We start from the raw sequence: 24,387 nt of genomic DNA, 5'->3' as shown, positions 1-24,387 counted from the left end.
AAAAAATTTAAGTTTTGGCAAAAAATATCGAAATATGTATTCTGATAAGTTCAAAACAAAACCACACACGAATTAAAAGGCTGGATTTAGGATAACTACCGCCATCTACTATCGAGTAGCTGAACTAAATATTTAAAGCAAATCCCAAATATTATAAATGCGAAAATGAGTTTATTTGTTTGTATGATAACGCTTCATGACTTATCAACTGAATAAATAATTTAAATATCACGTATACATAAAAAAGATACATTAAAAACAATAGTCAAAACAATAGTACACCTACTTGTAAATTAACTTCCAGTGAGAATGATGCAGTGTACTTTGTTCTGCCGTTTCTTCTACACATGCGTTTTGGAAGCGGTAGTAGATATAATTAGACTTAAGATAATGTTGACGTCGTCAATGAATACTTTTAACCGAAACCGTCGAGCTTGCATGAAGAGCGTTATGAATATGGATGAAACGAAAGAAGTATGCAGAATCGTAGCAAGTGGAAAGATAAGGACTCTGCTTACAATTACGGGAAAAAGGCGTGATTTTGTGAAGGTCTGAATGTATGTGATTTATTTTCAAAATTGGACAAAGTATTCAAATTTTAATTCAAATTTAAATTGTAAGATTCTATGAAAGTAAATAACTTACTAAAACTATTGTATCAAATCAACAAACACAATTTTTATCATTTTTGTTATTTACAGCGCGCTTGTTTTACGACATTTTGCCGCAGTAAGTAGATTTTTACGCCATTTTCGTATAATCTTTTGAATTTAATTTATTCTCGAACTTATCACGATTTACATGGGCTTACTTGCTGTACTAAAATGTGAATTTTTCAATTATTCCCAATTTTTATTAGAGTGATTTAAAAACATGTTATTTTATCTTATTTTTATCGTTAATTTAGTTTGTTTCTCTGATCTCAATGCAGGTAAGTTTTGGACACAAGTTCGAATAGATGGTTAATATTACTTAGGACATTGTATCACAGCACTATATTTAAACATACATACATACATATGGTTACGTCTGTATCCCTTGCGGGGTAGACAGAGCCAACAGTCTTGAAAAGACTGAATGACCACGTTCAGCTATTTGGCTTTAGCCTTAGTTTAGTCCATCACCTACTACTACACCTTTTACTACATCCATGGGAAAGATATGGAGTGGTTCTATTCTGAGACTACACATTAACATATTATTTTTGGATTCAGTACCTCTACAAAAACACGAGGCGAAGATCCTGAACAGCACACGGAGAATTTTGGGCGGACGGGATGTTGGTGATACAAGACCGTATATGGTATGAGCTAAGTGTCAGATTAAACTCGGGATTAGTACAAAGATAGAAGATTTTGCAGAAATAGACGATGTAACATATTATTATACTGAAAAAAAATTCAGTAGGTAATATTAATTTGAGACTAATAAATACATCACGTTTTATAAAGTAATGATAACTAGGTATTTTTCGTCTTTTTTGATAAACCTCACAAGGGTCTACACTGGGTCAATTATTCTTATCATATGAGAACCTTTGAAACTGACTATTTTCTGGGTCATTAGTCTGATTACTGCCCAATGTTCTTACGGTGAAGGGAAACATCGCATTCGGACTATCCTCATCTTCTGGTAAAGTTTGAATAAAACTATTCGTCTATCTTAATGTGTATCACAAGGGTTTCCACTTGGTCAAATGTTTTTATCATCATTAAAATTTCAAAATAAACATCGTTCAAGGTATACCTTCGTGCCGCCAGGCCTGCTACAGGCGTGAAAACCACCAATGATGACTGGCTTTGTGGGGGCACCATCATACACGATCATTACATCCTCACATCCGCCGCCTGCATCGAGGATGTTCAGCAGTTTTATGTCATATCTGGCACACATAGGTAATTGAACGTTACAATTTTTATTTCTGCCTTTACTTCTTTATTGAGTGGCATCCGATGAATTAGTGCAGCATATTCTGATATAAAACCTTTTTTTAAACTGTCCCCAAAATCCTAATATTTTATTTGTAAGAGAGTCTTTTGGATTAAATTCTCGAAATTTAGCAATAAATTAACATACGCCTAAAACAATCATTAACCCACTTTCTGGTTTCTGGTAAGCAAACTAACTTTAGGTATATAAAATAATATAAAATTTAAGCACAATATTTTTCAATGATAGGTCAAAATAGAATTTTTATTTAATATGTAACGTTGAAATTAGTTATAAGCTTTTAAATTTATTTACATATAGATGGGTGCCACCGACGGTTACTAATGATGAATGCATATTAAATGGTGCCAAAAAAGCGGTTTGGAAATGTGTACCTAAATGTAAGTACCAAAACAAAACAAATGACAAAGTTCACTGCAAATCTTTTGATGAATATCTTCGTAATCTAGTTATATGTAACAGTATTCTAGTAACTTCATCGGATTAAAAACTAAAATTTTCCAATCTAGCTTACGTATTCGACGGCAAAGAATTCAACAACGTTCTATGGATGGCTAATGACATAGCTGTGGTCAAAGTTGAAGATGACTTCAACTTCAAGCGGCGTGTCCGTGGCTGTGACTTTGTTCCTCAAAAGATTGCCTTCAACAATATCAGTGATGAATTCGAGAAGGCTGGAACAATTGGGAGTATTGCTGGTTGGGGATCTTCGGACAGGTTTTCTAGCGTAAGCTATTTAAATTATAATACTTATCTTAAGCAGACCTTCAAACAAATAGACTTGACAATAAACTAAAAAAAAATAGAGATGACAAACACAAAAATGTGATGTATATTATTCCAATTTTTTCGAGAAAAATCAACTCATACGTATTTATTTTCATTATTCAAATTTTTTATATGATTTAATATGGTTAACTTAATATGATATACCTGTGTTTCAAATTGTAAACTGTGATAATTGTAATAGGTGTAAACCGTTTTTGTCACAATAAATAAATAAATAAAATAAATAAATAAAATTTGTTGTGATATTTTTGATTAGCAGAAAACTAGACATAAGATTCGAGTTTTGACAAGACACTAGTCATGATGATTCAAGAAACGAAGAAAAACAATAATTGTGTTTTATTTTTTACACAATAATTTCCAGGGCTCACCGCCAATCGATAGACAAAGTATAAACTCCCCGATACTTCAAGAAACAGAAGTAGTTCTGCTTTCGAAGCGACATTGCAAGAAGCGGTGGGACCCTAGGTACCACCACATTATAGATGAAAGCATGATCTGCGCAAAAGACGGTAGCGATGGTAACGTGATGAGCGAAGCTTGCAGCGTAAGTTTTATACATACATACATACATAAAAATCACGCCTCTTTTCCGGAGGGCTAGGCAGAGACAACCTCTTTCCACTTGCCACGATCTCTGCATACTTCCTATGTAAGTTTTATGTTTATCGAAAATATCTATATTGATAAACATATCGATATCGGTACATAGTACTCGTATAGGTAGTAGGTTATCGGACAACCACACGTCAAAGACAAGCCTGTTGTACATTTCTTAGTTATTATTTTGAAGTCTTTATTATACAGTCTGTCAATGTGTCCATCCAAACTGACCCCTGTCCTTAGATACACTATCTGTTCTGAAAATGAAAATACGGTTTTAAATCATCGCTCAAATATTTATATTTGAGCTTTTAGGTTTTTGTATAAGTACTTTAATTGCTCCTGGTTCTGGCAGCTAAGTGCCAGATTAAATAACCTAGTGTGTACCAGATGAAACCTTAAATAGATGACTTTTTTATTTGCTACTTTATTAGTTAGGTACATAATACACACACACACAAATTAATAACAGAGAATTTTAGTTGGTTTTGGTACAACTGGTTAGTTGTAACTTTTGCACGATATGAGAATTGAGATTTAAATTGTAACAGGTTGTTAAACCTGTCACAATTTAAATCTCAATTCTATCATTAAGGCAATACAGCTAAACATGGAAAGTCTTTTTAATTTTGAAGTATGTTCCTTTAGTTTTGAAGTTAAGCACAGACATAAAGCGGTTATTTCTCTTGTTTCTTCTCAATGTTAGGACCAAGTGAACTGCAAGGAGCTCGCTTACTCTGACGAGGACGAAGACCCAAGCAGACGCTTCTTAGAGCCCACCAACCTCGTCGTCCACGATCCCAGGCACGAGAGCACTAGGAGGGCGACAGAAATTGGCGGGTTTTGTGAGGTATAATACAGATGTAGGGATTTTCACAATTTATTAATTTTAATAGTTTTAATTGTAAATACATAAAATAATAAATAAAATTATATTTTAGTAACAAACGGACAACCTATATCACTACTCTCTCGTCCCGCCATTTTTTTTCGTACTTTCTGAAATGTGAACCGATATTTTTCTTTTAACGTTTTTAAATATCCTTTAGATGAGTACACTTAACAGTTAAATTTGTGCAGTTGAATTAAAAGTCACCCTGTATATATATGTATACCTACATGTGTATGATTTTAATTTTAGAACGACCACGGTGGTCCCCTGGTGGTCGGCCAGGGCAAAAGCGCCAAAGTGGTGGGAGTCATTTCAGCGTGTATGACCAGAGAAATTAGCAAGAAGTGCTATGGACCCTACCTCTACACCAGCGTGTGGAAGAACCGACACCTCATCAACTGCGCCATTGACAAGGAAATCGGGTATAAAACTGACTGAACAATGGGCTATATAGAAAAGTATATCACCATGTGCACTGTGCCGTGTGGTTCCCGGCAATGCCGTGTGGTTCCCGGCACCAATACAAAAAAGAATAGGACCACTCCATCCTTTTCCCATGGATGTCGTAAAAGGCGACTAAGAGATGGTTTACAAACTTGGGATTCTTTTTTAGGCGATGGGCTAGCAACCTGTCACTAGTTGAATCTCAATTCTATCGTTAAGCCAAATAGCTGAACGTGGCCTATCAGTCTTTTTAAGACTGTTGGCTCTGTCTACCCCGCAAGAGATATAGGCGTGACCATATGTATGTATGTATGTATATCACCATTGAACCATCGACGATACGATGGTGGTATCCCTTTCCATGTGGCATACTGTACTCAATAGTCTGAAATGCCATTCATATGAGTGTACTCATACACAGGAGACTTTCAAGTAACATAAAGCAGGTTTAAAGTCTCAGAAAAAAAATCCAGATCAGATTGCAGAGTTTAGCTTTTAATAACAGAATAAAATTCAGCTCTTTCGTTTATATGAAGAGAAAGGGAACACAAATAGAAGTAAATGATTTCATGATATTGTGAACAGTTTTGAAAACTTGTAAGCTACGGTCTAGCAACCTGTTACTATTTGAATCTCAATTTCATCATTAAGCCATACAGCTGAGCTTTCAGTCTTTTTCGTCTTCGTCTTTTCACTGACTGATGGCTCTGTCTATGCCGTAAGGGATAGGGACGTGACTATCTGTGTATGTACACTTTTGTACGTTCGTTATTTGTATTTCAGTTTGACATGTAAGAAATTGTTGCGATCCAGTAAGACGCACATGATAGAGACTATATTCAATTGGAACCAAAACTCAAACAGGTAAAATGTTTTACTCGTATACAATCTGTTACCATTTTGATCCCTAACAAACCATGAATAACAACAGCATGCATGAATATAACAAAAAGCTGATTTAATTTTAAGAGTTGCATTCATATTGAGATATAGTCTATTTTGTAAAATTACGTACAGATTTTTTAAAGAATCCTCACCACTAACAGATCTGCTGTAAGAAATATCTATAGGCTGCCACTTTGTACTATATATTTTTTTGTTTATTTTTTGTCTTGTATCAATGTTTTTTACACGCACGTTTTAATTGCCATTATTAATTAATGTACTAACATGATTGTTATTTTCAGAACGAAGAATATGCCCGAAAGAAATAAACAGCATAAGAAAATGAGAAGAATAAAAAACAACGGCACAATTACTATGGTTAATTAAATCATTATTTTTATAACTATATAGCTGTGTTTTACTTCCCCATAATGAGCGACCTTGATAAAAGATATCAACTCTATTGAACTTTGCCATAGTGAATGATTGCAGAACTATAATCTAGAAAACTAGTTAGCTTTAGGATCACCTAAAAAATTCGCTGCATAATAATCCATATTTGTTATAAATAATCATGAAAAGAAGTGGCAAGTGAAAAGATGCCTACTCTTTGTACGTATGTAATCATTAGGTTTAAGTTTCTTACGAAGATTATCCACTTTGACAGTAAACCGCTTTCTGCAAACTTGTTAAGGTCGCCAATATCTTTCCGGGTGGAAGAGGCGTGGGAAATATCTTTTATCAATGATAAATGTACACAGGCATCCTAAACTATTGCTCCATATCACTAAGTATATATTAAAAAGATACCTAGTACGGGTGGTATGAAAAATGTGAATGTAAATGTACTTTTATTTCAAAAGAATAGAAGGGAGTGAATATATTTGATGATATTGTTGTTGAAAATATTCTAAAAGCTGATGCTTTATGTCAAGCCTAACCTAAAAGAACTACATCAAATATATCATTTACATATCTTTAGCAAGATATTTAGAGAAGAGTCCGCGTCTTCTATTTCATTCGAGTCTTAAACTTTACTGATAATATGTGTTAGAGATATTTCTTCCGATTTTGTAGCATGAGTAAAAATGTACCTATTATCAAAAACAAACCCGAAAAAAAATTATATCATTCATTCTTTCTCGACGTGAAAACCATTTAATAGCATTCTCTTTTACGTCACAATTCACGTTATTTCGATTGTAATATGGATTCCAGGAAATGGTTATCGAACTGTCAACAACCGTGAAATGACTTTTTTCAATTACTCTAGTACAAATGCTCTCTTTGGAGAGCTTAGTTTATCAACATGAAATATATTATTTACATTAATTATATAAACTGTATTTGTTTTATTAGTATTTTCATTATACACAATGTTTTAGGTAAGGTCGAAAATTATATTTATAACTAGTTTATCTACATTAACAATTAGTATTAATTTTGAAGACAATATTTGGGTTTCAAATTGAGAATCCTTACAGCCTTCCTCTTTTCTCTTAATAAGTGCAAAAGTTTTCTTTAAAATCGTCTTCCACCTGGCGTTAGTCCTAGTTGTGTCCTCACCTATCTGAAGAGAAGGTTGAGGTGTATTTAAAAATATACATATAATCACGTCTACATATATCCCTTGCGGGGTAGACAGAGCCAACAATCTTGAAAAAAATGATAAGCCACATTCAGTTGGTTGGCTTAATGATAGAATTGAGATACAAATAGTGACAGGTTGCTAGCCAATATAAATATAACCGTAGAAGTATTCTTCTTTTAAGATTAACTTTATTTTCAGTTGTGACATCAATACCAGTAGAAACAACAATCCCGCCAACCGTACACACCGTATTGAGAAACACGAACGGCAGCGATGTCTTAAAGATTCTAAACAACACTCGGAGAATTGTGGTCGGTAGCGAAGCTGCGGACACTATGCCTTTCATGGTACGTGACCACATACATATTTAATAATATTCAGAAATTAGCATAAAATATTTATTCTGATTAATACACTTATGTGATCTTTCAAAATTAGCATGCATTAAGTAGAACAGCAGAACGCAATAGAGCCTAAATTTGTTAATGTCACTAGCTATTGACTGCAGGAACCCTTCGTTCATTTGTACTCGTATCTCCATATATTCCAGATAAAACAATTCAGTGGTTATTATGTTGATAGATACGTTAACTTTTAACTTTGAATTCATTCAGCAGTGGAAACAACTTTTATAAACATATACTTAATCAATGTTTTCATAAAATTTATAATAAATAGGTTTATTTGAAATTACCCACGAGCAACCCCAAATACAAGGACTACCAGCGTTGGTTGTGTGGCGGAGTCATCGTCCATGAGGAGTACATCCTCACGTCTGCAGCCTGTATTGAAGATGCCAAGAATTTCTATGTAGTGTCGGGGACGTACAGGTAATATTTAGAGAAACCTGCTAGAACTATGTATGGTAATTATCGTGAGGAGGCTGATTCGGTAATCAGAACGTAGCTAGGGAGTGTATCCTGAACAAGAAGGAAAAGTTATTCTGGATAAATCGATGATAAAGTAATAATAAGTAGCCATAACAAATAGAAGGCCACGTTTAGCTGGATAATTATAATGATGGAATTGAGATTAAAATCTAGCACTCCTAAGTTCGTAAGCCTTTGTCTTGAATAACAAACAGAAGAATCAGATACAGATGGCACATACTCTCTTCCTTTTGATAAAGACCAGCATGGATGTATATTCAGATGTAAATAATAATTTAATTACGCCTACAGGCATGATCAACGCGACGACCGCTACAACAACCCATGTATAAAGTACGGAGCCAAGAAAGCAGTGTGGAAGTGTATTCCGAGGAGTGAGTGCAATATATATAAATAAATAAAAATTAAATTACTACACTATTAAAAAGCAACAGGTCGAAATATGCCAGGTCAGGAAAATTATCGCGACGAGGTATAAATGACGTGCATTTACGTCTGTTAATGCACGTCGTTTATACTTCTCCTCTCTCTCATTGTAAATATCATGCACACGTTTGGTATACTTTAAGTCTTTAAAGTGTGTGCATGATATTTACAATGTTAACGTTAGTTAATAAGCATCTTTTTTTGCTAGATTCTTGAAATAAAGATGGTACAAATATCTTCGTGTGTTAGCTGTTGCTCCTATCACCCCTAAGCTTCAAGGCCTGGAGTTTGCCTCCTTAGGTATATTTCTTTTTCCACTCTGTCAGGTCTATGTTATAATTATCTTACACAAATTTTCAGAACAAGTCTCTATTCTCAGATTACGTATTCGACGGGCACGAGAATGACAACATCAGATGGATGAACAACGACATTGCCATCGTGAAGGTGGACGAAGAATTCGATTTCACCCGCAGAATTCGGGGCTGTGACTTTATTCCCCGCCCGATCTGTTACAACAATCAGAGCGCCAAGTTCGAGAATCCTGGGAACTATGCTATTTTAGCCGGTTGGGGAAGTACTGCTAAATACAATGATGTAAGTTCATAGATCAGTAGCTTACTAACCGTTGTTGCATCTTCATCTCCAACTTGATCTGTTATAACAATCATATTTCCAAGTTTGAGAGTCCTAGAAACTATGCTATTGTGGCCGAGTAGGGCAGCACTATCAAATATAATTATGTAAATTATAGACCATAATAGTAGCTAGGTGGATCTTAAGTTGCTTCAGAGCGACGTTTACGAGGAAAAATCTCAGGAGTCTCTGCTTTCTCCTCAAGTCAACCTCTCCTTATAAGTGAGGATCATATCATTAATACAAATAGACGCGCAAACAGAAAAAGAAGACTGACAGAAGCCTTGCAGAAAGCTTATTTCCGTCTTTTACGGTCTTCACTACGAACAGCTTGGTTGCTTGAAGTTAGCAGTAATTATTCATTTTTCGAGGTCAGTCGGTGTAACCAAAGTATAAGGATATCCGGTAAGGAAAATCACAATGCCTTAATTCTTTAGTATATTTTCAGATGTCCACTACTAAACAAGATCTTCTAGTGACCTCCGCGCAGCTAATACCAAAAAGTCGGTGCAAGAGACGCTGGGGCAAACGCTACCACAACATTATTGAGAACTACATGATTTGCACCAAGGATCTCAGTCAAGATGTCAGTCAGATATGTGCGGTGAGATTTTTATTAAATATTTTTTAGATCTGAATATTATGGAAAAAAAACGAGGCCTATATAACATATGTAGCCAAGAGAAAGTCATGAAGTAAATGTTTAAAGATAAGCATTTTTTTAATTATAGTGAAATTATTATAGCATTATTTATCTTATGGCTGGATGAAAAAGAATAAAATCAAGATTTTGCAAAAACACAAATTTTTAGCCAAATAGTTTTCTTGGCCAATAAGCGTTTATTTGTATTAATGTTAATTTATAGGTGATGTACCTACTAAGTCAATGTGCGTGTGTCATAAAGTACGAATTCAAAACAAATCGTTTTTACCACTTTTCCAGGAAAAATATGTCGATTGCACAGATATAATGTACGACGAGGATATGGATGATGAAGAAGAAACGAGGAGAGGCCTGGAGCCAAGCCAGCTTAAGCTGCATTCAGCCTACCATAATGAGTCCGGTAGAAGGCAGCAAATGTCTAGTGGTGGATTTTGTGAAGTAAGATAATAATAAAATCAATTTTTTCGAACAATTCATTTTTGACAATAACAGATTGACTCAAAATCTAAATATTACCATTATCATAAGTAGACCATACCGTATTTTTGATTTAAGTTGAAAAATTTGTTCCTTCAAAAATTTGTTCCTTATCAATTGTAAATCCTTCTAGAATGACCACGGTGGCCCGTTGATCTACGGCGAAGGCAGCAATCAGATTGTGATCGGTGTGATATCAGCCTGCCTTGTCAGGGAGAGAACAAACATGTGCCACGGACCCTTCTTGTACACGAGCATCTATAAGAACAGGGTGCTTATCAACTGCGCCATTTATAAGAACGTCCCGTATGTTCACTTTTTTTTTTAATTTTTCACAGTGTTTTTATAGTTTTTATCTGTTATCACAAGAATGTATGACGACATTGTCTATTTGATGAAGCTTATTGCCGATTAATCCTAGATATTTATTTTTAATTTAGAAACGTTCATATTTACTATACACAGAGAGTTAAAAAAGCTAGATTAGTTTACTAGTCAGCAAGAGAATAAATTATAATAAATTGGAAGAAAACTGGAATAATGTAATCTCCCGATTTCTATGAATCTAACTGTAATTAAATAAAAGTATCACACGATTTTAAATTGACCTATTGAAAACTAAAATGACGTAACTGAAAGCTAACTTATCCATTTGTTACAGAGACAATTGCAATAAGCTGTTTAGAGCTAGCGAAACTCACATAGAAGTCGAAATGAGTTGGGCAGATCATCCAGACGGGTATATTCATTGCCGATCCAATTCCATCGTTATAATTACCATATTCCTAACATTCATCTCGTTCAATTAAAGTAATAAATTTAAATTCATCTATTCAAGCAACCTTTTAATGTGCTGCTGCTGCTGTCCAATAAATCATGTGATCATGGGCGAATCCCAGTTTTCTCTCCAATGGCGAGGATATAACTAGGACTTTAACTAGAACGATGATGATTAGTACTACTTTATGATTAACGAAAATAATGTCAGTACTATGCAATAAGTTTTCCAGGAGCAAGGGACTTGTGTGGTCAACAATTTTCTTTAATCTTAGATGTTTCCTTTTCTGATTATATTTTGTTTTCCTAGGCCAGCGAAAAATGAAATAAAGAAGATGAGGCGACAAGTAGGAGAAGTGAAAACCAATGCCACCTTGACAACAGACAAAGTGGAACAACATGGAGGAGTGGTGATACGGTCTAGAGATGTAAATGGAAGTATAACCGCAACACACTCTACTGCTTCATATGATAATACTACAATTACTACAGAATTTCATTTGACAGAAGTAGTTAAAGTATAAATATAATGCTAGAATTCAGTTTTTTATTAATCCTTATCCGATACGATTAAGTTTATTTTCTTTTCGAGACTGTACGTACTGTACTTCTTTTGGGGACGTTATATATGTCTCATCATTCTGGAGAGATCCTGGATTGAATAAGTCGGTTTTTACACGAAGTAACTCCAATCTACCTCCTCCTCCTTTGCAATGGAACCCAACCCATACTTGATGTATGTGCCTATTTTTTTTAACGATAACATCTATGAAAAATTAATGGAGTGATTCTATTTTTAAATGCCGGAAACCACACGGCACACACACGTACACAAGGTCAACGCACAACCGAGAGATAAACGATTACTTAATCTGCACACGTACACAAGGTCAACGCACAACCGAGAGATAAACGATTACTTAATCTGCAAATTAAAACCTTTCACTGCCCTTACATTTTTGCTTACTTCGGGAACACACCCAAATATCCCCGCCACGGCTTTAAAATCGCTGAACCCATTTCTGTTTGCCAAATTATACCCTTTACCGCTAAGAGTACGCTTACTTACTAAAGAATGGGAGCCACTTTACATACATACCTTAAAACACTTCTCTTTCCCGGATAAGTAAGTAGAGACATTTATCCACTTGCCATGATCCCTGCATACTTCTTTCGCTCTCTATACATTCATAACTCTTAATGCAAGCTCATCGGTTTCGGGTACTCTGGACCTGACCATTCGTCTGGACGTCCTTTGATTTGTTCAAGCTTGCGATACATGTCGCAAATTACATAAATACAGATTTCTGGAACATTTTGAATCCCACCAGATCATCGCTAGAAGAATAGTCGAAGGCCATCTTTATAACTAAGAAAATGGAAATAATAGAATGTTTCGTTCTATATTTCTCCATGACTAGTGTTCTATCCTTATAGTAAAAATTCGGACCGAATGGAAGTTTAACTAATATGAAAAACTTAAGCCTAATGCTGGGAGTCATTTATTCTGTCAATACTTTTTAGACCTAAGTCGGTGTATGGGAATAAAAGATAGATCCTGTCTGTAAGTTAACATAAAAAAATCATAAAATCAAAGCATATTTACTCGTAGACAAGAAATTGATATTGTGCATACAAATTGACAGGCAAATGCTAGTCAATAATAAGATAGAAGTTTCTTTAGGAAAGATCAAGATAAACTTTTGATTGAAATTATACTTTATTACTCATTTCCTGTGATACAACGAAATGTGACTGTCTTTGAAATATTTCCATTATTTGGTATTAATCAGTCTTAAATTAATATTGGCTTACACCGTGAAATTGTTATTTGACGTTCAAATGTTATTACTTTCGATTGCAAAGTCTTCCGGTTAGAAAATTTTTGTGTCAAGATGTGGATTATTTACTGTTGTGGTATATTATCATGTTTTATAGGTAATTGGTCTTTATATCCTCTTTGTCTTCTTAATAAACCTGATTTATTCCTTACTTGTTCTTCTTCTTGTTGGTGTTGATTTATCAATGCAACAATTAAGCTATCATCAATAATACCTTTTTTAATTTTCAGGACTAGATGCAATAGAAGTAGCGACACAAATGCCTGCACATGTAGAAAAAATGCTGAATGAGACGCGGAGAATTATAAACGGCCAAGAAGTGACTGATAACAGGCCTTATATGGTAACAATACTTACTATTATGGACATATAAAATATTTTTAAAAGTAAATTTTTATGTAATCAAAATAACACACAATTGAATAAACTCAGGTAAAATATTGATATTCATCAAGTCAATGCCTAACTAAAGCTTAAATTAATCAAGATTAAGTTAGACATTGACAAAATTTCTAAATTATTAAAAGTTAGGAAGGCCTAGTAGCATAATATAGTTTGGATAAGAGTGACTGCTGACAGATAACAGTGGAAAGAGTTGGAGGAGACCTTTGCTAATAGGTACACCGAAAAAAGAAACATTCTTTAATAGCTTTTCCGACCTAATGTGTTTTTGCAAATTATAATTTCTTTTTTCGGAAAATAAAGGCTACTATGTTATTATTATTATGAGACAGTAACAGCCATAAGTAGTGGTGTATTACAATATCATTTTAGTTTTTGCTACATAGTTAATAACACTAGGTGCATCTGAAACTACCGAGGACTAATAAGAAGCAATCGAACTATCGTACGTGGTTATGTGGCGGAGTCATTATCCACGAAGAGTATGTATTGACGTCTGCTGCTTGTATAGAGGACGCTGAACATTTTTACGTTGTATCGGGAACTTACAAGTAAGTGTTCTAGTTCATTCTTGGACATAAATGACGAAATGATTAATCACAAAATGACATAATATTAATTGCTACATAAACATCTTAACCTAAGTACCTTTCTATATTAGAATTTGACCTATTTAAGAAATAATGCATGTTAGAGTGTGATTTTGTATGATGTCAATTGGTTTGAGTGGATAGACAAATAAAAGACGCCGAACTTCGATTTGAACTATAGCGAATGTAATTTAGAATATTCAAAGGAAAGAAAAATAGAAAGTTGTAATACAATTTGTTTTTTTAAATTTTACTCAGGTATTCTGATGAAGACGATAGATATAATAGTCCTTGCATCAAATATGGCGCCAAAAAAGCTATTTGGAAGTGTATCCCTAAAAGTAAGTAAAACTTATATATTGCTTTTCGTCTCTCTGGACTACATTACTAGTGGAAGATAGACAAATTTGAAAAAATTAAAAATTTGATACAGTTGTACGAATGAACTTAGAAACAATTAAAATGTCATCCATGTAAATGCTATTTTTAACTCGTTAGATTATGTTTTCGACGGGCACGAAAACGACAACATCAGATGGATGAACAACGATATTGCTGTCGTGAAGATTGAAGAAGGCTTCGACTTCACTAGAAGGATCAGGGGCTGCGACTTCGTACCTAAACCCGTCTGTTACAACAACCAGAGTCAGACTTTAGAGAACCCTGGTACGGGGGCTACCATCGCTGGCTGGGGTACTACTTCAAGGTACAATGATGTAAGTAAATTATTATATCCATAATAAATAGTATACCTTACTAAAAAATAAAAGATTTTCTAAATCATATGACAATCTGAATTTTTTTAGTTACAGATAAAAAAAGTAAAAAATTCAGCCAATTATAATTTATATCAATCAAAAAGTAGAGGTTTTGTTCTAAAATTGTAATTAAAGTAGATATAAATTATAAAACGTTTAGGTATAACACGTTTATATCTGCAAGTAGTGCATTAGCTCACTTTTTTGTATTTATAGCATTTCGGAAATTAATTTTCTTTTCGTTTAAGTGGGTGAATCGAAGGAAAGATAATCAGCAAAATCTTTTGGAAGCACACGTAGAAATAATATCGAAGAACAGATGCAAGAGACGATGGGGATCACGCTACCACAACATTATTGAGAACTACATGATCTGCACCAAAGACATTGGACAGACTATGTCTGAGATCTGTAACGTATGTATGATTACAACTTTTTTAGGAGATTTTAGGCGGTCAAAGTTCAACGTTTTTAATAGTCACATTTATTCAATTTTGATGTTAAGTATAATAATATGCTTTACATTTAATTTGATACCCATTTATAAAAGTTTACAATTTCTTCCCTTCCTCTGGGTCTAGTCATCCTAAAGTGTAAAATTCAAACTTAATTTATCTATATATGTGTATATATATATATATATGTTTTAATAATTCTTACAAGTGATAGTATCAATATGAAAATTTGTTGTTTGTAGGAAAAATATGTAGATTGTCAAGATATAAACTACTCAGACGAGGATGACATGAGGCGATCTGAAAAAATACCTACTAATCTAGTAATGCACTCCGCACATGATGATAGAAACCAAACCAACAACGTAACGATTGCTAGAAGATACCCGGGGTTAATGGACGGAGGTTTTTGTGAAGTAAGTATACTTATTGACCATATCAAACTTTTAATTAACAATTTTATTGGTTTCCCAACCGAAGAAATTTACTAATGACTTGTATGTTCTAATTTTATCTTTTAGAACGATCACGGTGGTCCATTGATCTACGGTGAGGGTGTCAATTCAATAGTGATCGGCATTATCTCGGCTTGCCTGGTCAAGGAAAGAACAAACAAGTGTTACGGTCCCTTCTTGTATACTAGCATTTATAAGAACAGACAATTCATCTCTTGCGCTATCTATAAAGATATTGAGTAAGTATTTTTCAGTAAAATGTTTTGGACCACTTAATTTAGGAAGTTTTGTGAATACTTTTGTGTGCAGGTATAATATATCGGATCAATATATAATATAAACAATAATAATTTTCAAAGAAATTTGAGCAATAAGTTCTTATTCTTCATTCTTTTTATACATTCTTAATGCTTATTAAATTCGAGCTGGAATTTTCAAGGTCTAAACCAAAGGATGGTTTGGGCCTTGATAATTCCAGCTCGGCCCTGGCCAGTTCTAAAGCAACCATTAATTTTATTTTATTTTAGACCAAAATGCAGGCGCCAATTTAGATCCGGAGTGACCCATGAAGAGAAGGTGCTATCGTGGAAAAATCATCCAGATGGGTAATGACTATTTTTATATCCTCCTTTTATATTCTTGGTATTATTCTTTTTTTTTAAATACATAAAATGAAAGAAAACATTTTGACAAAAACAATAATGCACATTCATGGACTTCATGTTTATATCCCTATTGTTAATAAGAAACTAGGCATATTATGACCCATCATGGCAAGTGATAATCACACATTATTAAAGTCAATAACGGTAAATATCTCAATCTCTCATCAAGATCGTGATCATTCTTTCAAGTTTAACATTATTTTGGAATACTTTTGATCCCAAAATAATGTTAAAGAAATGGCCACCCCATTGCTTATCATAATTCGGGATCCTAATTCCATTACTAAAGCCAATCAGCTTAATGTGGCCATTTAGTTTCTGATACTATTAAGTCTGACTGTCTCGTAAGATGTGATGTTTGTGTGTAATTAAGTAACATTATCTTATTCCAGACCAGCGAAAAATGAAATCACCGCCCCAGAAGTGCAGCCCAAGCCAGAAATAGTCCAACGAGCCCACGAAACACCCAACCCAGTGGACGTGAGGGGAGACAAGGTCTTTGCAGGTAGTGGCTTCATTCTCCGGGCTACCAACATGACTGCTAGTCCAGCAATACTTAATGCAACTGTCACAGTGGCGGCGTAGTTATATTTATTATTTGGAATAAATAAACATATTTGGAATATTTATTTCATTGGTGTTTTTATTTTTCTTTGTAATGGTGTGGTGTGATCATTGTGAAAAAAGATGTCAATTATGTATTACAATGAACGAATCAGGAAAAATAATTACTATATCTTATATATAAAATTCTCGTGTCACAATGTTCGTTCCCGTACTACTCCGAAATGGCTTAAACGATTCTCATAAAAATTTTGTGAGCATATTGAGTAGGTCTGAAAATCGGCTAACATCTATTTTTCATACCCCTAGTTATAAGGGTTGTCCACCCTTAAATTTTTTTAACTGGAAATACCTTAAAATTATTTATATGGCAAAACAACGTTTGCCGGGACAGCTAGTATAAATGTATATATAAAACCTTTAATATAGTTTAGATCGAAGGGTATTTATATTCTCCATTTCTCTCTTTGGCTAAGATCGCCAAAGCACAAAAAAGGTTAATTCATAATTTATTTAGGGCAACTTTGCACGAAAGGATTTTCTTGTATTTGTAATAAAATAAGTCTTAAATACTTATTTCTTTGCTTGTCAAATAATTGCAACCTCCATTTCGTGCTTTGGATAAAGCTGATGAAACTGCGAAAAATGCTTTGAATATGAAAGAGAAAATCGGAGTGGCAGATGGGGAATCTAATCATTAGGTTAGGTTCCTAACCATAGACCAAAAATCATATACTCTAAGGATTTGCTAATTTCATAGATTTACTTATTTCTCCTGCTTTAAGAAATCTTAAATAGAACGATGGTTTCAAAAATACTTTTTGAACATACATATATCACGTAACATAATCACGTCTAAGTACTCGTATATCCCTTGCGGGGTAGAACTATAGATATACATTTACAGAATAAATCTAGCAGTGCATCTGCGTCTCTTTATAGATAGGTAGATAATTATTTTTTTAAATCAACAATCATGATCTTTAGTGCTCAATCTGTGGTATTTTATTTATTTAATGTGAAAAATAAAGAAAAACTATTAAATAAGATAAATCGGATTTGAATACAATTTATTGAAAACAATGCTGTGGTTGTTATTAAAGTCGAAAGACTTGATAACATGAATTGGTATCAACAGAAAGACAATAAAAATTTATAACTTCCTGCATTTTCAATTAATTGAAATTCGATGAATTGTAAAAGCCACATTGATTGCGTCGGAACTGAGATAATTGGAAGTCAGCGAGGCGTCGCCGACCAATCTAGATAATAATTATCGAAAAACTCAATTTTCTGATTAACATTTTGAGCGATCCTTCCCGGATCGCCGTCGTGGATACCATGGATTGTTTGAACCTGTGCTTATTTGTAGTAATTATTGGTAAGATGGTTTTAATTATACTTTATCAAAGAAATCATGAAATTGTAATTTTCGGAAGGAGAAGAACCTAAATTAAATTGAAATACCTTCAACATACATACATGTAATCACATCTTATCCTGTTTTATTTTTTGGTAACAGGACAGTATACAGCAAAATTTCTTTTGCAGGTAATGTTGTTTCAAGCCCCACAGAAAGTAAAGTTGAAAGTACTTCAGAAAGCGCTGGCACGACTCAAAATGTATCTAAAGTCAGTCCAAGAGCGGACGCAAACAGTACAGACCCCGAAGAAATCCCGGACGAGGGGTGGGAGTACGAAAACAAGACACAAGTAGACTACAGAAGAATTCTTTATAGTAAAACTGTCGGAAAAGGAAAGAGGCCTTACATGGTATGGTATATCTCGAAATGAAAACTCTCGTTACAACCCGTTCCAATACAAAACTAGGGATATCCTCTTTACAGGCTACCCTACATATCTCAGAGAACTTGTTTGCCAAATTCCAGATTCAAACGCCTTATAGTTTCAGATATATATTGATTGGCAGAAAGTCAATATTTAACGCAAGTTTCAAATTTTATCTAAATTGATTATAATATTTTGTATAGGTAGGTAAGTAAAAATTATGAAATAACAATAATATCATAGGGGCACCCCGTGTTCCTCACCTTTTTGAAGCCTATAGTAACGAAGTTTGATTGATTTGGATAAACATAGCATTAATAGGTGTTCAATGATAGCCAATTTTCTTTCCAAACAAAAGGTATACTTACAACTGACGAAAGAATCGGCGAAGGCTCACAAATACCGCGGCTGGCTTTGCGGAGGCGTCATCGTGGACCACTGGTACGTCCTCACCTCAGCCGCCTGTGTGGAAGACGCCGACCACTTCTACATCGTCGCCGGCACCACCAAGTTCGTGGACAGCTTCGATTATAAGTCCGACCAGTGCGTTTGCAAGCACAGGCGCAGGGTCGTATGGAAGTGCATTCCTAAGAGTAAGTAAATTAAGGAAAATTATGTCAATTTCTTTAACTTCAGCTTTTTTCATTTCGTCTGACAAGTATTTTTCACTGCTTAGGTATTTATTTCAATACCAGTATTTGTATTTTTTTTTGTCTTTGAATATGCTTCATGCGGATTTCATATTCTGGAATTTTTAATATTTTTAAAAATAAATAGAAAAACGGTATTAACGAACGGCCGTCACAACAAAATTTTTGTTGACTGTTAAATTCTTAAAAAAGCCGAGTAATTCACAGAGCAAAGAGTCATATTTCTATCGCAAATAATAAAATTATACTTCCAGATTACAAATTCGACTTCCAAGACAGTATAAAATGGTCGTCCAACGACATAGCCATCGTGAAAGTGGACAAACCTTTCAAGCTGAAGGTCTGCGAGAAGGGGTGTGAGTTCGCTGTCGACCGAATCTGCTACAACAACGTGAGCAGAGAACTTGAGAAACCAGGGACTAAAGGCTATATTGCTGGGTGGGGAAGCGGAAACACATTTAGAGAGGTTTGTATGGCATTTTGCAGTATTTTTAAATTGAAGCGGGAGCGATGATTCGGCTCGACCGCCACCAAAGGGAAGATCTTCCGCCAGGAACCGCGTCGGGAACCGTGGCTCCGTTTCTTATATATATTATACTAGCTGTGCCCGCGACTTCGTCCGCGTGGAATAGTTATTTTGGGCATCATATTTATTTTTGCAAACATCCTCCTCGGCTTTATCAATTATAGCTGCTAATTGTTATGCGACTTGGCGACGACTTGGCCCACATCATTACCCGCGACGGAACGGAGACCGTAGTGAGATGAGAGGCCTTTGCCCAGTAGTGGGATCTTACAGGCTGATTACTTTACTTTACTTTAAAATAGTAATATCTTCTAAGATGTTCTTTGAAATTAAGTGATATCAAAGACAGTTGTGTTTACAATTAAATACTCATAATCAACAACAATCTTAAAAGATAGACATAACCAGTTTAAAAGTAGGTAAGAGGTAAAAACAGACAAACATACAAAGGAAGTATTATAAGTAGAATGATACCTATCTATATGTAGGAAGTAGGATAGAGCAGGGCGATCGAAAAATGCGGGGTGAGGGGCGGTCAGGCGGTCACGCGTATTAGAAAGAACGCTGGTTCGCCGTATTAAATGTTTCGCTGCAAATTGCTTATAACGACTATATCTCAAAACCTATTCGTCTGATTTATATACTGTAAATGGCAATTTTAGTCTACATGAAAAGCCGAAAGTAATAAACATATTTATTTGGATAAGGATTAATATTGAATTAAAGAAAATTGGTTTCAAAATAACTTATGTTTATAGTGAAAAAATAATCTTATAAAATGAACATAAAAGTGGTTATTGTAAGTAAACCTTAAGAGATAGATATATGCTCTCGCGGACTTTTTTGTGGCAAAAAATGAGTACTTCACATCTTTAGTACATTGTTTTACTATATCTTTGTTGGTTTGCGCAGCGTTCGCGTGGAAAGCTCGCAGATGCCCGACTCATTCAACTTTCACCTGCATTGTTGACGTTTCCCGTAGGAAATCCGGGATAAAATGTAGCCTATAGCCTTCCTCGATAAATAGACTATCTAACAGTGAAAGAATTATTCAAATCGGTTCAGTAGTTTCTGAGATTAGCGCGTTTAAACAAACAAACAAACAAACAAACAAAACAAACTCTTCAGCTTTATAATATTAGTATAGATATATCTATTATATCCAGGTAACTTTTCGGTTATTATGGTTAAAGGTAACAGTTATATTCATTGGGTAAGGTATTGATTCTTGATGGTATGTATGTTGGTAGCCACAGTATCTTCAAAATTTAGGAAGAAGTAATCGAAATAATATTTTTATAGGGTGTTTACCGTCGGCAAAGGAATGGCCAGAACCCGACAAAGCCGGCTAACGCGAAAAACCTCCAGGAAGCCAAAGTTTGTATTATGGACAATGAGCAGTGTGCCAAGAAGTGGGCACAGAAATTCAGAAGTATAATCACTCAGTACATGATCTGCACTAAGGATGTTATGAAGAGACTCAGTGAAAACTGTGAGGTACTCTATCTTTTCGTCTTTTACTTGGGAATTTGATCATTTCGCTGATTTCTCCGGTCAAACGGTTTGTTTGTTTGTAATATTTTTATTCCACAGAAATTTAAACCCTTAAAATAAATAGTACATTATTCGTATAATGTCGGACTTATCACATGAAAGAATTTATTTGAAATTAAAAAATGATTATGACTCGTACAAAACTGAATGATACATTTTTGACATCTCTAAAAACGTGATAATTTCCCAGAAGAAGTATGCCAACTGCACGGATGTTGACGACGGGCGCCGAGACCTGGATGAGGATACGGATGTGGCTTCCAACAGCATCACCTTGGACCTGGGCAGGCACCTACGGGACCCTGACGACTATACTGCCAGGCGGTCGCTGATGCAGGGCGGGTTCTGTGAGGTAGGTAAACATACATACATACATATAATCACGTCTACATCCCTTGCGGAGTAGACAGAGCCAACAGTCTTGTAAACACTAATAGGCCACGTTCAGCTGTTTGGCTTTAAGATAGAATTGAGATTCAAATAGTGACAGATTGCTAGCCCATCGCCTAAAAAAGAATCTCCAGTGTGTAAGCCTATCCCTTAGTCGCCTTTTACGACATCCATGGGAAAGAGATGAAGTGGTCTTATTCTTTTTTGTATTGGTGGCATTGGTGCCGAGAACCACACGGCATCCGCCTACTTTTTCGTGTCTTAATATACCTACCCGAAAACTTGGTCATGTTTGTGGGTTGCTGGTGCATACAAACAAATGGTTCATTTCCTTTAGATGTGTCTTCGATGGTTGATGCTTGCCTTTTAACCTCTCAGATGCTAAGCGCCCGTACTACCGAGACACTAGAACTGCGGCGGATTTGAACGAAAAATGAAGCGCGCAACTTGTTTCAGAATTTGATGAAAATACAGGAATATTTCCTTTGAAGTTAATAAAACACTTTTGTACAGTCAAAGCTATATATGTATTGAGTATTATAACACCATATTATAGCAAATAAATTAATTTCATTTTACTTTATTAGACCTTTAGTTACAACTTTCAACAAAAAAACTTGCGCGATCCATAGTAGTCTTTATTTCCACATTATAACCACATAAAATTAGTTTTTAGGTATTATATGATCAAGATGAACAATTATCTTATTTTTAATAAATCATGTTATTTCTTTCAAAAATCCAATATTTTTCAAAATAAATCTCTCAAGGTCACGCACTTTTGAAACAGGGTCTGTTTTGAACTGATTTTCAACAATTTTTATTTTATACTAACAGTGTAATTTCTGTTGTCTGTGGTTACTGAGTATGTCTGGAATGTAAATTAAACAATTTTAAACCATAACGATATGTATTTTAAGCTTAATATCGAGTTTTAAGTTGTCTCGGACAGTTGGCGCACATGTGCGCCACAGCAGATTACGGTAGTGGCGCATATATGCGCCACAGCAGCTGAGAGGTTAATTACAAGGGCCCCGAGTTCGATCTGATCCCTATATACCTTCTGATCTGACGTCAGGACAGAAGTAAAACACAAAGGGACAAGAGGATTATGATCATCAATCGTTCTCAATTTCCATACCTACTACTACCCAGGTATGTACATCCATAAATGTGTTATGGTTTTACCTTCTCCAGAATGACCACGGAGGCCCTCTCATAGTCAAATACCAGGGTAGAGAGCGCGTGGTCGGCGTGATCTCAGCTTGCAAGATCGACCCGAAGTCCCACAGTTGCCATGGACCCTTCCTCTACACGTCTGTGTACAGAAACCGACAGTTCATAGCGTGCTCTATTCATAAGGAGATTGAGTAAGTTTATTAGTTTTCATTAAAGTTTACATTAGATGCTTTTAAAATCTGCCACATACCAGTTTAGAGGCGTCCGCGGAATGCCATTGCGTCGACGCCGCCGCTGTCGTTGCGTTGTTCTTCAAATTAATAATCAAAATGATCACACAGGTGTTGCGCTTGCGCCTTCGCAGCGTTACTAGAACGAAGTCCTTACTTTATTTAAATAAAATACGCGATAAATAAATCAATGATCACAAGTCAATTATGAATGTGGATGAAGCGAAGGAAGTATGCAGAGATCGTGGCAAGTGGAAAGATGTAGTCTCTGCCTACCCCTCCGGGAAAGAGGCGTGATTTTATGTATGTATGTATGTTTCACTAATCATTTTTAATTGTGGTCAAATTTGCAAATTTATACAATTAAAATACCGATATTGGTGTCGCCATGTTTGTTGCGATATTCGTTAGGCTTGAATAACTCAGAATTACGGTAACAGGATAAAAAACATAATGAATGCTGAAGTCGCCCAGTATACTATGTAATAATTATAAAAAATAACTAATTTTTTTCCCCATTTCATATTAGCGAAAACTGCAGAAGAGTGTTCCGTACCGGCATAACTCATGAAGAATATTCTGTGGATTGGGATGGCGTGCAAGAGTAATATCTTATTATTTTTTTTTATAATTATTTATTTAAAACTTTATTTTTCTTCCTGGTGAAAATTCAGGTGACATCCTCACCAGGAGTCCAGGGTGCGATTTTAATCATGTTCCTGGACTGTGTATAGCAGAATTCATAGCAAAGCAAATAAAGAAGCTAGAACATATTGGATCACGGTTAAAGCTACACTAAATGAATGTGCCTATTATGTTAGTCGCCTTTCAGAACGTCCATGAAAAAGAGATAGAACAATTATAAAATACAGGAAACCGCACGGCACAGGACTGACTGTCACTTTAAATGTAATCAGGTATTGAAAAAGTTTATTGAGTCTTAGAGTAAGTCAGCTTTTGCAGGGAAACTAGTCCGTATTTTATTGTCCGGATATTATTATTTTTATTAATTGCAGGGACGATGACAATGATGGTATTCAAGCTCGAGCGAGGTAAGAAAGTTTATTGAAATAAAAAAAAAAACTACAACTACTTATTAAAAGTTTAAACGTGTCAAACTCTTAACAAAAGCTCTCTATTCCTTTGTCTGATGGGCTGTCCGCTCGCTATTATCTGTCTTCTACTGGATAAACGTAATGAAGTCATTTTCCTTTTATGAAACGTACCCAACGTTTTCCTCCAGACTCATAATTATATAAGCTTACTTGCTCATACGCTAATACATGCTTATACGCAAAGTTCAAAAATATCGGTTCA

The 24,387-nt window shown here is 34.9% G+C and overlaps 4 protein-coding genes across 4 annotated transcripts; all 4 read left to right on the top strand.

Annotated features, from left to right (window-relative positions):
* Positions 1–873: 873 nt before the first annotated feature.
* LOC106130645 (uncharacterized) lies at positions 874–5,950 on the top strand. Its single transcript, XM_060950896.1, has 10 exons — positions 874–931; positions 1,215–1,303; positions 1,741–1,895; positions 2,251–2,330; positions 2,460–2,709; positions 3,124–3,286; positions 4,049–4,192; positions 4,484–4,656; positions 5,462–5,542; positions 5,866–5,950. Exons 1-10 carry the CDS (start codon positions 874–876, stop codon positions 5,948–5,950), a joined length of 1,278 nt encoding a protein of 425 aa, XP_060806879.1.
* Positions 5,951–6,162: 212 nt separating this feature from the next.
* Positions 6,163–11,548, top strand: LOC106130644 (uncharacterized). Its single transcript, XM_060950894.1, has 10 exons — positions 6,163–6,175; positions 7,353–7,501; positions 7,833–7,984; positions 8,336–8,418; positions 8,850–9,067; positions 9,555–9,710; positions 10,050–10,208; positions 10,381–10,553; positions 10,909–10,986; positions 11,335–11,548. Exons 1-10 carry the CDS (start codon positions 6,163–6,165, stop codon positions 11,546–11,548), a joined length of 1,395 nt encoding a protein of 464 aa, XP_060806877.1.
* A 1,531-nt stretch (positions 11,549–13,079) lies between these two features.
* LOC106130643 (uncharacterized) lies at positions 13,080–16,775 on the top strand. Its single transcript, XM_013329540.2, has 9 exons — positions 13,080–13,208; positions 13,667–13,818; positions 14,116–14,198; positions 14,356–14,573; positions 14,864–15,031; positions 15,313–15,486; positions 15,592–15,764; positions 16,053–16,130; positions 16,583–16,775. Exons 1-9 carry the CDS (start codon positions 13,125–13,127, stop codon positions 16,773–16,775), a joined length of 1,323 nt encoding a protein of 440 aa, XP_013184994.2. The 5' UTR covers positions 13,080–13,124.
* A 1,320-nt stretch (positions 16,776–18,095) lies between these two features.
* On the top strand, positions 18,096–24,126 carry LOC106130642 (uncharacterized). Its single transcript, XM_013329539.2, has 9 exons — positions 18,096–18,135; positions 18,306–18,526; positions 18,900–19,134; positions 19,446–19,657; positions 21,020–21,214; positions 21,462–21,623; positions 22,859–23,031; positions 23,600–23,674; positions 24,087–24,126. Exons 1-9 carry the CDS (start codon positions 18,096–18,098, stop codon positions 24,124–24,126), a joined length of 1,353 nt encoding a protein of 450 aa, XP_013184993.2.
* The last annotated feature ends 261 nt before the right edge of the window (positions 24,127–24,387 follow it).

Source organism: Amyelois transitella, chromosome 23, assembly GCF_032362555.1.
Source record: "Amyelois transitella isolate CPQ chromosome 23, ilAmyTran1.1, whole genome shotgun sequence".
Taxonomy (NCBI): Eukaryota; Metazoa; Arthropoda; class Insecta; order Lepidoptera; family Pyralidae; genus Amyelois; species Amyelois transitella.
Note: the sequence above shows the minus strand (reverse complement) of the source record. Positions and strands in the feature narration are given on the sequence as shown.